We start from the raw sequence: 16588 nt of genomic DNA, 5'->3' as shown, positions 1-16588 counted from the left end.
GTGATTTTATTGGAGCTATTAAAGCTAATTAAACACTCCCAATGGGAGCTGGAGCATGGCTCCTTGCTCTACCCCATCCCATCCCATCGTCCCCAATGGGTTGTGTTTGCTGGGAAAACCAGGATGGGCAAAGCATACATGGGGCACCTTGGAGTGATGCCAGTCCTCAGGACGGACCTGTCCCTGCAGGTTAAGGCAATGCAAATGCCATTTGGGATCATCAGGTACTTACTGCCCCCTCCTTACCTCCTCATCTCCGTGCCCCAGGAGCAGCCCCTCAGTACACGCAGGCTTTGGCAGAGCGCCTCTCCTTCTTGTTCATGGGCTCGGTGTCCGAATCTGGCGGGCTGCCGATGTAGTGGTACTTGCTGGTGGCGGACCTCTGGGAGGAAAGGAGACCCTCAGAGAATCCCCAGGGGGCATCGAGGGCTGCTCCCTACATTGCGAGGGCAATGCAATGCAAAGGGCGGTCACAGCAGAGGTTGCACAAGGTCTGGAGCTAACATTTCACAGCATGGGGGAAATACCTGGCTGGTGTTTCGGGAAGGCACAGCAGGGACACAGCATCCTGGGGACCAGGCACCCCTTCCTTGCCCTCCCCGTCCCAGGAGGATGGGGACAGCAGAAGCTGCATGGGGGCTTTGCTGCCTTGCAATACAACCCCGAGGAAAGCACCCGTGACACTAAACCCCAGGAAAATCAATGACCAGAGAAATCCAGCTGTAATTCTGGATGTGGTGTGGGTGTTGCATGAGCCCTCATCACCCCCTGGCCACCCTCAGATGTCACCCCAGAATCTTTCCCACTCATCACTGCACCCTCGAGCCCATGCAGTTACCTTCACAGGAGCAAACTCCTGCTGGATCAGCTTCTTGAACTCACTCCTGCTGAAGGACTCAGACTTCTTCCCCTTCCTGGCATTTCCGTGGTAGCTGTCCATCATGTCAGTGATGGCTTTGATCAGCCTGGACATGTTGGAAGGATGCTGCCAGTCCTCATGAGGAGAAAAGCATGAGGACACGGTAAGGTGACTGTCTGCAGGAAAGCCCCTGCCTTCCCTTCCAAAAACTCAAAAATCAAAATGAAACATCCCTTGGCAGCTGGGCTGCCCCTCTCCCTGGCTGCTCTCAGGACTTTCACCTTAATTCACTTTGATTCTTCCCTTTCCCACTTCCTTTAATTCAAAGGAGCTGCATCCCCACAGCCACCCCAGGCACTTGTTGGGAGGAATGAATCAGCTCCTGAAGCTGCGCTCGGGGCTGGGCAGCATACGCTGTGCTTGTGTCTTTAGTCCCTGCTGCCCTGAGCCCTGCAGGAAGAACAGCCCTGGAAACATAAAAAGCTCATTTTGAGTACAAAAAGGAACAGCACAGACTCACCCCACTCACCCGCATCCACCGGCCGACGGGCGCAGGTCGCACTGGCAGCAGCCGCTGGCTGCGAGCTCCTGGTGGGGAGGAGTGGGTGGAGGGCGAGGATTTCCCCCGGTCTGTCTTGTTCTACCTCCCCGCATCGCTGCGCTTCCCAGGGAGCCTCCCTCGTCCTCCTGCCTGCTGAGGATGTTTACCTGGGAAAGCCAAATGTAGGTCAGCACACGGAGCTGCATGCCGCAGGCACAGCTCGGGGCGCCAAGCTTGGGCTTTGCCGGTGGCAGGAGGCTGCAGGAATCTGCTCGAAAATATTTCTAACAGGGGATTTTTGCTTCATTTTTGAAAGTCTGCATTTAGCTGCCCATAAAGTGTTTTTTGTTTGTTTGTTTTTAATTTAAAATCACAAGTATTTGTGACTTCATGGGGTTCTGCAGTGCCAAAGCCTTGAAAAAGTGAGAGAGAAAATAAGTTCTTCCAGAAAATGTGGGATTAATCTTATTTTCAAGGCTGTTCCATCTGCCTGATATGGCCTGACAGAGAGCCCAGGCTATGTTCAGAGTCTTGTCAACAGCACTTGAGCTGTGGTTTCTTCTGCAAGGAAGGAGAAAGAGGACCACGCTGTCTGCTTCATGGCAGTGTGGGGATGCCCCGAGTGACGCCACCCCTGGGTGCCCATGGGTCTGGATATAAGCCATGGGTGTGGATATGAGCCTGTCCCCTGCGAAAGTCACTTGGTGGCTGCTGGGGAAAGAGCATGGCACAGGGCTGGGGACAGGCGGACGCAGCGAGGTGGCTGGGACAGGACGCCTGAATCCCCGTGTGGTCTCGGGAAAGGCGAAGGCCGCAGGTTGTGCACTGGGACAGGGCTGTCAGGAGCCCTCCCTACGTGCAGGGTGTGCCAGCTTTCAGCTAGATCGCCAGATCTGGTCGGAAGCCAGGTGAGATCACGCTCTGCATCAGCCTTCCCAGGCAGCATGTTTGGGAGAGGAGGGGTTGCTGGAGCCAGCCTTGGCCGCCCACGTGTCGCTGCTGATACCGCCAGCACGGTACAAGGCACCTCTGCAATTAAGTGGGTTGGAAACGAGACGCAGAGCATGGTCTAGAGCTAAATTTTGCCCTGCAAGTTGCTGCAGGCCCTCTGCGAAACAAAGGCTGCCTGGCACACAGCTGATTTTGTTGCACATTGGAGCAGCCCAGGAGTTGTTTGTGATCCCTGGGAGCTAGAGCTCTTGGAGGAGCCTTGGGTCAAGATGGGGCAAGGAGCAAGCCTTCAGGGCTGGCCCCATAGCTGGGCACAGAGCAGGGGGTGCTGGTGTGGTGGCCAAGCACTGCGGTGCAGCAGGACGTGTTTGTGGAGGAGGACGGGAGGCAACGCATGGCAATGGCACCTCCACCTGCCGCGCTCCTCCCTCCACCCCAATTAGCACACGTCCGCCCTGGGAACGGAGGGAATTAGGAGGAAAATTGCTCTGAATCACTCCAAGCCATTCCCTTCCACCGGTTCCTCCCTTCCAGCCGGCTGCCACCACGGTGCCATCCTGCGGTGGCACGTCCCCACCCAGAGCAGCGTCAGCAGCCCCTGAGCCCCCCGCCAGGCCAGCTCTGCTGGGCTATGGGCACAGGTCAGATCCTGGCCACAGCCCTCACTGGCACCCCAGGACTGACCAGTTTTACCCTGCCACAGCTCATCCCTCATCCCCTGCGCTGGGAGGAGAGGCTGCTCAGCCTGGAGGAGAGGATCTCAATCACATCCAGGGCCAGGCTCCTGCCAGTGGTGCTCAGGGCCAGGACAAGAGGGTTTTTTGAGCACCAAGAAACAATTCTGTACTGACGGGGGACTGAACATGGGTTGCCCTTAGAGGCTGTGGAGTCTCCTCCTTGGAGATCTTCAAAAGCTTGTGCACATGGTGCTGAGCACCCTGCTCTGGGTGTCCCTGCCTGAGCAGGGGTTGGACCAGACAGACCCCGAGGTCTCTTCCCACTTCAGCCAGGCTGCGGTTCTGTGGTGGGCAGAGCAGGGGGCAGGGGGATGTTAGGGCTGTGCCACATCTCCTTGTTACGGGGTCATTCATAAAGCCCAGCCCTGCAGGCTGCAGCCCCTTTTCTCCAGCCTGGGAGCTCTGGGAGGGGTCTGAAGCGTGAGGAGACAGCAGGGATACCTTGAGGGCATTTTTGTGGGACAGGGAGTGTGACAAATAGGAGAGAGATGGTCCTTGGGTGTGGGCTGGGCTGGGCCATTTAGCAAGGTATGAATGCAAAACACTGGCAAACTCCAGGAGGGGGCTGTGGGGTACAGCCCCCGAGCAGGGAAGGGGGAGCTGGGGCTGGCATTTACCTGCAGCCACCATTTACCTGCTGCTTGCGGTGCTTCTCCTGCTGCTGCCTGCCGTGGGACACAGGTGAGGAGCGCTGATGTGGCCGTGCTGGGGAAGAAGCCAGCCCTTGCTGGTGTCCCCGCGCAGCGACTTGAGCAGGGGCAGCAGAAAAGGAGGGCTGTGGGTGGCTGCAAACCGCTGCACGTCCCGGTGCCCCCCAGCCCAGCCCAGAAATTCAGTTTTTCTTTCAGACTCGTGGAGGAAAATAATAAATGTACTCGCTGCAGCAGCGCTGGTGCTGTAGGAGCGGGGTGAGGTGAGCGCCGGCTTCGTTGGCGGTGGCCCTGCCACCAGGTGGCAGCCGGAGCCTGTCCCAAACCACCCGGCCTCGGTATCCGGAGCCCAAATCCTGCCCTACAACCTGGGGCTGGATGCGGGGAGGCCAGGGCTGTCCCCCCAGCCTGCACCCTCCTGCTTCGTGCTGCTGCCCCTGGAGCAGCGGGGCTGGAGGGGCTCAGGTGTTGTCCCCATTCCCAAAAGGACCAGCGTGGCCGTGACCACGTCCCACAGGCAGCAGCGCACCCAAAGCTGCTGAGCTGCTCAGCCTGACTGCACATCCCTGCTGTATGGGATATGGGATCGTTGGGGTGTATCCAACACGTTCCCTGCGTTGCTTTGGTGTCTTCTCTTTTGTGGACCTGCGAGCTTTTGGAGAGTGATGGGATGTGTACGGGTTTGGGGTACACTCAGCTACTGCAGAAGGAGCCAGCCATCTCCTCTGCTTGCTTGCAGCCCTGCTTTGGTGCCCTGGTCCTGCTCTGCTGAGAGCAGGATGTGGCTCGTGCTTCATCTCCTCTGCCATGGTCCGACAGCCCCAGCAGATGACACAGCAGGAGTCCTGCACCCCAGCTCTCAGGGCAGCGTGAAGTCCCGCTGTGTTGGCAAATATCCTCTTGCATCAGCAGTGGTTCCTGGTGGAAGGAGCGAGGATGGCCCTTGGGTTCCTCCGGCACCCAGATTTGTGCGCTTGGACTCTGCACAGGGAGAGCCCCTTGCTGCTGAGAACCCACTGGCAGGGTGCTGAGTGCCTGGGTAAGTTGAGTTGCTGCAGGAGAGGACCCTAACAGCTTGTCCCACAATGGGCACGTCCTCATGGGACTGCTCTGCTCTCGGGTACGATGTGCTTCTGCCCTGGCAGGGTGGTGGCAGTGACCCTGCTCTGCTCTCTCCCTGCTGTGGAGACACAGAAATGTTGTAGGATGGGGTGCATGACCCATTTTGGGGTGCAAGACCCATTTTGGGGTGCAGGATCTAGCTCCAGCTGGGATGCGCCACCCTGTGCAGGCCCCCAGGCAGAACTGATCTGATCCTATGTTCACTTCAGCAGATTTTACCTTGTAGGAAGGTGTTTGACATGTTTCGTATGTCAAAATCAACCCTAAAGGAAGCTGAAGCAACTTGGCCAGCGGCAGTGAAGCAAACTTGTGGCAGTCTTGTGTTAGCCAGGGGGCTTGCTTCAGTGCCACTGCTTTTGGGAAGCTTGTGGCAAGTTTCTTCACTGAGCAGGGCAATTTCAGGGGTTTGACTCACCCTTGGGAAATCACTACTGTTCCTTTTTTCCCCTCTAAAAGGTACATGCAAATCAGTAACAGGGCTCTGTGCATTCACGGTGTGAAGCTGCTCGGAGGCACCGCCGGCATTTCCAGCTCCCAAGATCAGCCCTTCAGAGCAGACCTCCTGATGCAAACCCCGGATGCTCAGAGAAATGTGTTGGGGTTGTTCTCAGTTCTTGTCCACGTGAAACCCAGCACCCCGACCTCGCTGCTGTCAGTGGCCCCCTGGCATGAAAGTGCAATGCATCCACCACCCAGTGCCATGCAGAGCAAACGTGCCCTACACAGGTGTTCCTCCTCCAGCTCTGTCACCCACCACTGCAGCTCAGTCCGAAGGGACATGCAGAGCACTCCCAGGCCAAAATGGACTTTTTAGGTGGAAATGCACTTAGTCACATGGAAATGCACTTAGTCACATGCTCTAAACTTTTGGGTAGACCTGTGCGGTGCCAGGAGTTGGACTTTATGATCCTTACGGGTCCCTTCCAACTTGCGATATTCTATGATTCTATGAAATGCAGAGATCTGACAGATTGTGCTGTCTGTCTGGGCCTATGGAGGACACTGCAAGGGGTACACCACTGTAGTGAACCCTGTTGTCCCCAGAAGGCCACCTCGCCTGCAGGAACCTGCAGCCAAAGTCACATTTCAAAACCTCACAGTCAAATTTCCTGGTTTAAAGCCCCACTGGGGGAGGGCAAGATGATAAAACTCAGGCAGAAACAGGAGAACTTTGACAGCCTCAGGGCAAATCTTTATTTGGCAGCAAAACCATCCAACTTGAGGGGAGGGAGGCAGGCAGAGAGGAACAGAGAGGGGGAGCAGAGGGGTGGAGGGGAGAAGCCAGGGGAGAAGCATGGGGTGGGAGCCCTTGGCCACGGAGCACAGCTCGCTTCAGTGGTTGTGCTGGTGCTGCTGGTGCTGCTGCTGGTGCTGCTGCGGGTGCTGCGGGTGCAGCCTGTCCTCACAGAAGTGGAGGTGCTCGTGGGTCGCAACAGTCACCCGGATGATCAGGAGCATCACCTCGCCAAAACTCAGCTGTTCATCCTTGTTGGTGTCAAGGTCCTTGAAGATTTGGTCGATGGAGACCTGGTTTTTCACGTGCTGCAAGAAAGGAGCTGGGGTGAGGACAAAGTCCCGCCGGTCACAGCTCAGAGGTCCCCCCAGCCTCGCTGGGACCCTCCTGGGGTCTCCAACAGCCCAGCCCAGTGCTTGGCTCCATCTCTGTGCCATCAGGAGCTGCTTTGAGTGCAGCAATGACACCCACGGCAGCAAAGCAATGGGAGAGCAGGAGGCTAACATCGCTGCAGGAATGCCGTGCAACAAGGAGGCCAGTGAAGGCAGTGGAGTTGTGTCACCACTAGCTGCTTTCTTAGCACATCAGACTAGAAACACTTACCTTCTGCCTTAGAAGAGTGAGTTATGGAAAAATGGGTGTTTGGGTTTGTATTTCTGATACCGCTCTGAGATGGCAAAGGAGCTGTTGGGCAATGGGGTTCTGATTTTTGCAGATGAGGTAATGAGGATAAATGTTCAGCTAAGGGCACACCTGAACCTTGGTGGGTTTCCTTCTGTCTTTAGGGCATCTCATGGAGCATGTGGGAAAGTGGCAGGTGGAAGGGAAGGGCCTGGGCAGACGGTGTTGGGGCAGGAGAAGAGAGCAGGAGGGAGCTGTTGGGATGAATCTGGTCCCTGGGGGCATTTGGGCTGGTAAAGACCAGTGGGGCAATGGGGTCCAACCCAGTTTCCTCCCCACGCGGGTCAGGAGAAGCCCTGCTTCGGCTCTGCTCACCTTCAGGTAGTTCACGAGCTGCTTCTCAATCAAGAGCTTCAGCTCCCTCCTGGTCAGGGTGTCCTTGTCCCCCTCCCGTCTCGAGTACTGGTGGAAGACATCGATGATGACATCTATGGACTTCTCCAGCTCGGAGAGCGGTCCCTGGGTCTGGCAGCCCTGGAAGAGAAACAAATAGCTGAATAAAATCAGGGGCCACAAAAGGCATTTGGTGCCCACCAGCAGGCTCCCCTACAGCCAGCTGCCTCACACCAGGTGAGGATGCAGCCTGGCTTGCAGTCGTTCTGTTTTCAGTCTAAATTTGGGCTGTTTGCTTGGGTTTGCGCTTATCTAGCACAAGCTGAGGGAGTCTGAAGGGAGCTGCAGCCTCTCTTTGCTTCAGCTCTGGGTTGTGCGACCAAGAACATCTGAGAGCTATTATTTTCCTCTGCAAGGCAGGTGCTGCTGGAGGGAGCAAGGCTCCCCAAAAGCCCCTGTGGAGATGTAGGCGCTGAGCATGAGATCTGACATCCACGAGCCCCTTTGGTGGTCGGGCCATGCTGCAGGGAGTCTTTTCCACGAGAGACTTTGCTCTTCGTGGTCATGCCCAGATGAGCCCCGATGGAAGCTGTCACCCTCTGCCAGGACTTGTGGTGGGTCCCTGCACCTCCGGTGGCCCAACCTGCACCTGGAAAAGAGCACGGAGACCTTAAAAGCCCACAACACCCTTAGACTTGCCTTGCTCATGTTGACGAAGCAGCGAGACGGTCCGGGGTTGACCTGCAGCTGGGCTGGAGCGTGACACCTCTTATAGCCTGGCTGCCGGCGCTGCCCCCCCGTTGTGAAATGTCCGTTTCATCCAATTCCAGTCCATCGTCATGACATACTCATGTTGCTTAAGGCTCAGGGGTAGTTCCTTAAAAGGGGGCTCTGTGGCTTTTCCTGTAATGTCGGTGTGTCATGTCCTCTGGGTGGCAGGGTGGTGGCCAGGGCACAGCCGTGTCCCCCCAGCCATGTCCCCGTGGCTATCAGGGCTGTCATTTCCCATTGACTTGACAAGTCCATCTCCCTTGCTTGCTTCCCTCTAACCTATTTTATTCCCCTCTGTGAGGTTGTTCTGCCATGCCACGAGGCAAAGGGGACCCCCGGTATCACATCTGCCCTTTTCCAACAAACCTCGCAGCGTCCCTGCCTTGGTGCACCCTGAAGCATCCCTGATGTGACTGGGGTCACCTGTGTGACATGGGGATAGAGCCGTGCCCCAGCACCGGGGACCATCCCCTGCCTGCAGCGAGCAGCTATTCTTGAAAGGCAAATAACGTGGGGCGGCTTCCAACCTGGTGCGGCTCCAGGAGCTTTGTTTCAGCTCTGCAGGTCAACCAGAGCCCGTGCCCGAGGCGGTTCCCCCACCTGCGGTATGCTCTGAGCCCTGGGGATGGGGTGGGGCTAAAAGGTGTATTTTTGTGTTTTTAAATCCATGTCCTCCCTTTGTGGCATTTTATTGTGTTGTTTCTTGGTGCAGCAGAGACCGCGCGCAAGCGCGTTGGCTCAGAGCAGCAAAGAGCAGGAGCAAAACAAGATTTTCCAGTGCTGCTTTATTAAAATCCCCTCCCTGCTGATTCAGCAGGTTTGTTTGGGGATTTGTTCAACCTGCCGAACATGATGCTAATCTGGGGCTCCAAGTGCAGGCCAAAACGGGGCAGTGGAGCTCCAGACGAGTGGCCGTGGGGCAGCAACATGAAGGGAGCATCTGGGGGGCACAGCACCAAGCCCCTGCCCTTGCCCCTGGGGATGCTCTGCATTTCACAACAGGGGAGCTCCACGATGCACGGAACAGCTGAGGAAGGGCCGGGGTGTTTCACAACGGGGTGCTGGGGACCATCAGCTCGGTTGCAGAATTTTGTAGCAATTTCACGAAACTGAGCTTTTGGCTATTTTATCATCCCGGAGGTGGGCAGGGCAAGGATGGACACAGGGCATGGCATGGGCCAGGGGTTTCTGAGCAGGAGCAGTAGATAGATGCTTTGTTGTGCCCACCAGGCAGCAGCAACGAGCCCCCAGGAGCAGCATTTACCATTTAAATTTGAACGAAGCCCTTAAAATGACAGGGGAGCCTGGGTACCACTCAGGGTCACGGGAACGTGTTGGCACAACTCCTGACCTAGCTCTGCAGGTCTCTCCTCGCAGGAGGAGCCTTCCAGCCCGGCCGTGCCCGCGGGCCATGCCAAAGCAGCTGCAGCGAGCTGCAATCCTGACCCCAAGGCCGCCAGGGTTGAGCAAGCATCCGCTTGCTGGAGCGGCGGAGGAGAAGGAGAAGGAAGCAGGCACCGCACAGCACGGAAAATCTGGTTCCAGGTGACCAGGACTGGTTGTACCTCGAGGAGCCGAGCCCTCGCCGGGCACCCTGTGCTTGGCAGTGTTTGCAAAAGTGCTTTCAAAATACGGATTTACAAGTAGGGAGAAGCAAAGGGCAGGCAGCTGGCTGAGGGCACGGCAGGGTTCATTGCTGTGAGGTGCACTGCATTTCATAACAGGCATTAGCCTGAGATCTGGGTTGGGAATACATTATCGTTGCTAGAAGTGGTTTTAGCTCAGGGAAATCAGGGGGCTTGCTCTGAGCAAGGCAGATGCTTCCTGAGTGAGGGTCTGTGTGAGATACCCACAACTGCAAACCCTACTGGGGAGCAGCCCCTCGGGGCTGGGTTGTTGCAGGACCCTTTGGGCATCCCCAGGCTCCTGTCAGAGGTGCTCAGGACCAGGACGAGGGGTGCTGGGCACAACCTGGAGCACAGGAGGCTCCTCCTGAACACCAGGAAGCACATCTGTGCCATGCAGGTAACAGAGCCCTGGCACAGGTTGTGCAGAGAGGTCTCTCTGGAGACCTTCAAAGCTTCCTTTAGCTCAAGCCAAGATTTTGGCACCCCATGGGGTGGGATCTCTATGTACAAATAGCAACTTTTGCCTGTGGGTTTTGTGGGGTTTTTTTGTTTGTTTTGTTTTTTTTTTTTTTCTTAATAGCCCCATGGCTTGTTCTCACTGTAAAGCTGTGGCCTGCTGCTGTGGGGGGTATTAATGCATTTTCCTCACCCAGGAGAAAAACCTCCAGTGGAGCTGCTCTGTGTTGAAGCTTTGTGGTTAAACCCAGCAGGGCTCAGTGTCCTGCACAGGCCTTTCATTCCCTCCCAGACCTATTGGCTTGGGCCAGGCACTGAGCAATACAGCTCTTGCCTGCCCACCCACCCCATCTGCCATAAATCTCTCCCCCCAGGGGTTTTTGGGGTTCCCCATTTGGGCAAGCTCTTCTCCCAGGGATGCTGCAGGACCTCGTGCTCCCTGCAGCTGGTGCCCACCCTGCCCATCCATGGGAAGGGAGTGCTGAGATAGGAAGGACTCATTAGGTTTCGAGTGATGCTTTATTGTCTCACGAGCAATCCAAGCAGGCAGAAAGCAGCCACAGCCCTATTCCTACAAGCAGCCCCTTCTGGGTCCTTCACAGGGGCCAAACACCACAACACGTGTGAGCTCAGTTGCTCTCTGGTTTACATCTGTCTTCCCCGTGCATGATGCGATGGGCGTCATCAGCCACCTTGGCCAAGACGATGGTGAACTCCTCAAAAGACAGCTCTTTGTCCTTGTTTAAGTCTGTCTCCTTGAACAGCTCCTGCAGGTAGCCAGGACGGTTCCTGTTCTGCAATGGGGGACAGAGCATGTTAGCGTGCCCCCTCCCCAGGCTGGGCTCCCACTGGTGGAAACCAAGCCAGCTCTGCTCTCACGTACCCCAGGAAGCATTTGGAAGCTGTGGGATCATTGAGCCCCTCTTTTGTCCTGTGTGTAAAACCCCCAGATGGACAGGGTCTTGCCCCAGGCCCCCTTGGCTGCTCAGCACCCTTGTGCTAGCAGGCAGGATGAGCAGCCCCCCCAGCGCACAAGCCGGGCCTGATGGACCACAACCCCTGGGGGATGAGGGCACCCTGTTCCCACCACAGCATCCCGAGGAGCACCCCAGGAGATTCCTTCCCCCATGGCACTCACACAGGCCGCCAGGAAGTTCGGTGCCTGCTCGTTCAGCAGCGTGTTGAATTCTTTGAAGTTGAGGAAGTCGATTTTAGGCTTGCGGATGCTGTAGCGGTGGTAGACTTCCACAATGGCATTCAGGGCCATCTCCAGCGTGCAGTTTCCTGGGAACTGCTGATGCCCAGGCAGGGTGGTGGCAGTGCTTGCAGACATGGCTGAGCTTTCAGGGTACCTGCAGAGAGACCCCAAAGCCATTGGAGGGGTCAGGCCCGGTCCTGAAGGGGACAAAGCCAAGCACCCCACACCATGCGCCTGGGCACCCTGAGGCTGAGATGCACCTCACCAGTGTGCAAAGGACCTGCCCCATCCCATGGGGCCAGCAGCACCCAGGGGTGGTCAGCAGCTCCTCGGTGCTGAGCAGGTAATGAGAGGTTTTAGGAATCTCACTGTTTTACAGCACAGCCCAAACACATTATTAACTTCACCCAAGAAGCGGCTCATTGTGGCTGACCCGGCGGCATTGTTCAGGCAGGACGGACAAACCCATGTATCAGCACCATGCTGCCAATGGCAGGGATGGCTTTGAGTCAACGCAGTTCTGATACCAGCTCCATCACAGGCTCTGCCTGACTTCCTCCTCCTTGTCACTTCAGGTTTAAAACCCTTTGGACCACGGACACCAAGCACAGGGAGACCCTGCTCCCAGCTGGGTGCCACCACAAAGCAGAAACAACTATACCCCACTAAAGATGGCACAGAAAAACCACTTATTTATACTAACACAAAGCCTTGCTGCAGCCAAAACCAGCCTCCCCAAGGTGGGAAACACCGAAACGAGACAGACACGATACGAAGTACTATAGAGATGAAGTACTATACAAAATCACTTCTCCCTCACCTTATTTGCTGCAATAACCATTGCAATGCTACTCACCTTGTGTCCAAGTAGAGTTTGCAGAAGATGGGTCTGTTGAAGTGACCCAGGCATCTGGGCAGCCTTTTATATGCATCTGAGACTCTCTTTCATCAGAGATGGTGACACACCTGCTGCAAGCAACAGCTTGAATTAGCATTTCCCGCACCTGGAAATTGCAAGGTGGGAACGTCTGAGCCCCTCCCCATCTCATTCCTCTGCTCACAGTTCCTGGTTGCACCCACCGGCCTTTGGAAATGCTGTCCTGTCACCCCACCATTGGCTCCAACCAGGCAAAGAATGGGGAAGCCACTGGATGTACTCCCCTACCTTGACGGAAACGCACCGTCCGCCTTGACAGGACTTGACAAAAATTTGCAGGTTTTGCTGAAAATGTTTCCCTCTTTCATGCCGGTGTAGAAAAAAGATGGGATTTTTGGAGAGATGTGGATATATTTTTAGTGTGATTGCAAACTGTTTCCTACATTATGAACTGGACAAATGCTAGCAAAAATGAAAGTGTTGTCTACATTTCAATAGATGGTTTTCCAGATTATTTTCCATTATTTTCCATTTCATATCACCTGCACCAGACCTTCCGTCTTGCTCCAGAAACCTGGTGGAGGAAACTGGGCTCAAAGCAAGCAGAAAATCTGAGGTCGTGGTCTTTGCTGCCCCAAGCATTAACTGGGATGTTTTGCAACAGCCACCCCCGTGACACTAGCAGAGCAGGTACTAGAAGGATGAAGATGAGACTATGAAAAGGTGTAAAGACAAGACAATAGGTTCCAGGAAGAGGGTGAGGATACAAAAACAAACGGGTCACCACTCCTGTTTGAGGGTGCTCCTCACATGTCTCAGGAGCAGTAACGAGAACTGTTGCAGGAGGTTTATTCTGGTATCCCTGACTCACTTTATTGTTTCTTTTATTCTCTCATTATGGCCCATCAGCAGTCCCAAATTGCATCCTCATTCTCCAGCTGTCATTGCAAGCCACCAGCCCGGCTGGGTTTTGCCCTGTGTGTCTGTATTGTCCCCCCAGGGGCAGAGCTGTGGGTTCTGAGTCCCCAACTCTTCCCCAAAACCCACAGTGATGCCCAAATGATGCCCAGGGACGCTGGTAGGGAGCAGGGGGTGAAGAGCACCCGGATGGGGGACAAGGACTCCTTGCCGATGGCAAAACAGCTACGTCGGAGAGCGACGACTGGTGTCATCGAGTGCAAATAACCACGCAACAGCCCCGTGCTTCCTCTCCCAGCTCAGTTTCGTAGAGCGTGGGCTCCTGGTTCCAGTTGATGCTGGAAATGTCAAAGCCTCACGAGCCCGGGGATTTCCCCTTCTGTGCATGGCTCCTCACAAACACCCCAGCTCTTTTCCGCTTGTGTGTTTGGCCCCCAAGAGCCTGGAGTGGCTCCTAAACCTGTCGGGAGCCCGGAAGCTGCCACCCAACGCTAACAGAAGTGTGAGGCTTCATCGTGCAGAGTTAAAACTGCATCCACAAAGCCCCTCTGCACTGTTCATTGTGCCAGTGCTGGGTTTGCAAGGAAAACATCAGTAGCTCTGCAGGTTGCAAAAGCAGTGCCCCCACCCAAGGTCAGCGCTGGGGGGGCTCAGCAGCACCCCACGAGCACCCGGCCATGCTTCGCCCACGGAGCATCCCGGAGCTGGGGCAAGGAGGGGCTGGGAGCACAGGGGTGAGGATGCTCTTGTGCAGCCCCCCTGGCTGCCCCCGCCCAGGAAACCCAGCGCTGGGGCCAAGCACCCCCAAGCAAGGAGCCTGCGAGCCTCAGGGAGGTGGTGGGGACTCTGCTGGGGACTGGGTGCTGCAGGATGGGGAGCCTGCTGTGTGAAACAGCCCCATGTGAGCTGGCGTGTGGCTCTGCTCTGTCCCAGAGGACATAAGCAGGGATGTGTGGCCTGACTCCCCCCTGCCTTCCCTGTCCCACTGCTTCCCCATTACAACCTGCATTTAACTCCCCGTGGCTGCGGGCTGAGCTGGGCACACATCACATCCCCCCAGAGAATGCAGGATACATAGCACAGATGCATTTGGTGCATGGAGAAAGAAATTTTATTTCAATGCCATAGGCAGAAGCAGACAACACAGCTTTGGTTATATGCTTGTGGGCAAACGGAAGAGATGATGCTGCTGGAAGAGCACAATTCTGTGGGCACAGCCACCCTGGGAACAGCCTCAGTTGCGGGGACCGTGTCCATGGTCATGTCCATGGTCATGTCCATGGTCATGTCCATGGTCATGACCACCAACTGGATATGGGCCTTCGCCCCTGCTAGGCTCATGGGACCTATTATGGGCATCAATGGCTGCAAGGTTCAGTGTGGTGAGGAACTCGGTGAACTTCAGGCGACCATCACGGTTTTTGTCTGCTTTGGTAAAGAGCTGGTTTATGTAGTCATCGATGGACATATTGGGCTGCAGGACAAATGGGGACAAGTCAGTCCGACGCACAGCGGGGCCCTGGGTTCCCTGCCACCCCACAGCTACATCACAGGGCTCTCCAATTCCCTTCATCTCTGCAAAGAACCTCGGTTTGGGGAGAGTCCATGCAGGGACAGCACAGCTTCAAGAAAACCCCATCAACCCTCCCTCCCCTCTGGGAGGCTCTCGGCCACCCCGTGCCCCAAGGAAGCCAACACCCATGCAAGCTCTCGCCAGCAGTAGGAGACCCAAGCTGCACAGCTCTCACCGGCACAGTGCGGGTGAGGAAGGTCTTGGCGGTCTCCTTCAACAGCTGCGTAAACTCCGACTTGCTCAGGAAGTCATCCCGGGGGTTCTTGATGGCATATTGGTGGTAGATGTTGATGGCGCACTCCAGAGCGAGCTCCAGGTCAGTCTTCGTCTTGCTAAAGAAGGAAAACCAGCAAAACATTATTAGAGGAGACGGATATCCATCCCCTCCAGGAGCTCAAGGTGGGCTCTGGCTGCTTCCAGGAGCCCCTGTTTGGAGAAGAGCTACTCACCGAGTGGTGGGCCTGGGGATGGCTTGTTCTGACGCTGACATGGTGAGGAGAGGAGTGGGCAGGATCGGTTGCTGCACGGTGCTGGAGAGGGCTCTTTTATACCCTCCCTGAGCTACGATTTGTGACACCCTCAAATCTTCTCTGAGGTGATAACCTTGGGAATTGTGCAAGGCTTCTCGGCACGCAGCACGCCCAGGCGGCAATTTCTTGCATGTCTCCAGGAACCAACTGCTGCTGGGGTTAATGAGGGAGGGGACACACCAAACTCGCTAGTGCAAAACAAGGAAACACTGAAAGAGACCTTTGTGGGGAGCCGGAATAGTGGATACATGACGGCACAGGGGTTTCCCCAGGCTTGGGGTTCTTGGTGGAGATGAGGAAAGAGGGATTTTTCCGGAGCGCATTAAATATGCCAGGTGAGGGTCTCCATGGGGTGATACTGGTATTTCCCAATGGGAATGTGGTTCTTCCTTCCTACGTCGGCCCCAGTGTTTGGCTTTGGATGGAGATGGGGTGTTTGAGCCAACCTGCGGGTGCTGGGGGATGCATCCCACCCTGGTCACCTCTCCAAAATCACAGGCAGCATCCCTGGTGCATCATTTCCTAACAGCTAGCGCAGGCAGCCAAGGAAGACATTGCAGATCAGGACTTGCCGGCATGCCGGAAGCCTGCCAGCTGTGCTTAGGTGGCATTTCCCAGCAGAGGTGATTGCTGCCTGATGACTACCAAGATTATTGGCAATCGCCACCTCCTCCAGGGTCACAGAAATGCCACAGCTCGTGGAGACCCCATGGGGTTCCTGGTGTCTGGTTCAGCAGGTAGCTGAACCGTGCATATGTTGGAGGAAAGGCCACCTCGGGGGAAGCCTGCACCCCAGGATGCCCAAAATTTTCACCCCAAGTCTGTGCTCATGTGGAACAGCACCACAAAGAGCCCGTGATGCCCCTTAGGGATTTTGAGAGATGGGAAGGACAGCGGTGGTGAAACCTCTCCCCGTCTACGTCCCGCTCCAGGAGCATGAGGAACTGGTTCCAGAAAAAGCACGCGTTGCAAAAGAGTGAAACAAAGGGTCAGATTGTATGGTGGGGCAGGATGGGTGCGACCTCCATGGGAGGGGGGTCCGACCAGGCCCTGGTGTCTGTGGTGACGTAGCAGCAATCCTCGCAGTAATTGGCAATAATTGTGTCCCGCCTGCGCAGGACCAGGGGCATGCACACACCTCACAAAGACGTGATGGGACACAGACACACCATCGGGGAGGCACAGAGGGACGTGGGGACACGTGAAGGGACGTGGATGTGCCACACGGGGACACATGAAGGTATGCGGATGTGCCACGGGGGGACACACGAAGGGACAAGGATGTGCCACGCAGAGACAGGCGAAGGGACGCGGATGTGCCACTTGGCGAGGTGTGAAGGAACACGGATGTGCGGCTCAGGGAGGTGTGAAGGGACACATGTGTGCCACGTGGGGAGGTGGGAGGGGACGCACACGCCCTGCGACAGGCAAGAAGAGGCATGCATGCACCGCAGGTCCTCCTGTCGCCATCCACCACCTGACGTGCCACGGGGTGCCCTTGGCACAACCCATGAGCCTGCCCCATGCAG

General features: G+C 56.1%; 4 protein-coding genes across 4 annotated transcripts; all 4 read right to left on the bottom strand.

The window, feature by feature from the left end:
• Positions 1–277: 277 nt before the first annotated feature.
• LOC309888641 (uncharacterized protein) lies at positions 278–973 on the bottom strand (the record flags this gene model as incomplete). The annotated part of the gene is made up of 2 exons (XM_082781076.1): positions 278–382; positions 839–973. 2 exons carry the CDS (start codon positions 971–973, stop codon positions 278–280), a joined length of 240 nt encoding a protein of 79 aa, XP_082637202.1.
• A 5054-nt stretch (positions 974–6027) lies between these two features.
• On the bottom strand, positions 6028–7944 carry LOC309888635 (protein MRP-126-like). Its single transcript, XM_082781067.1, has 3 exons — positions 7808–7944; positions 7091–7249; positions 6028–6402 (listed from the first exon to the last, which is right to left on the bottom strand). The coding sequence occupies exons 1-3, from the start codon at positions 7814–7816 to the stop codon at positions 6193–6195; spliced, it is 378 nt and encodes a 125-aa protein (XP_082637193.1). The 5' UTR covers positions 7817–7944; the 3' UTR covers positions 6028–6192.
• A 2648-nt stretch (positions 7945–10592) lies between these two features.
• Positions 10593–13210, bottom strand: LOC309888583 (protein S100-A7-like; the record flags this gene model as incomplete). Its single annotated transcript, XM_082780999.1, has 3 exons — positions 10593–10757; positions 11102–11315; positions 13086–13210. The coding sequence occupies 3 exons, from the start codon at positions 13208–13210 to the stop codon at positions 10593–10595; spliced, it is 504 nt and encodes a 167-aa protein (XP_082637125.1).
• A 980-nt stretch (positions 13211–14190) lies between these two features.
• On the bottom strand, positions 14191–15019 carry LOC309888582 (protein S100-A12-like; the record flags this gene model as incomplete). Its single annotated transcript, XM_082780998.1, has 3 exons — positions 14191–14430; positions 14705–14861; positions 14979–15019. 3 exons carry the CDS (start codon positions 15017–15019, stop codon positions 14191–14193), a joined length of 438 nt encoding a protein of 145 aa, XP_082637124.1.
• Positions 15020–16588: the final 1569 nt, after the last annotated feature.

The sequence above is a fragment of the Aythya marila genome (assembly GCF_965140915.1).
Source record: "Aythya marila genome assembly, chromosome: 29".
In the NCBI taxonomy this organism is placed as follows: domain Eukaryota; kingdom Metazoa; phylum Chordata; class Aves; order Anseriformes; family Anatidae; genus Aythya; species Aythya marila.
This window is presented reverse-complemented; position numbering and strand designations above follow the sequence as displayed.

Bases quoted from the DNA above. Each gene is read 5' to 3' on its own strand.
- LOC309888635 (XM_082781067.1), bottom strand. The intron at 6,403-7,090 runs GTGAGCAGAGCC...CCTTTCTTGCAG, and splicing joins AGCTCGTGAACTACCTGAAG to CACGTGAAAAACCAGGTCTC.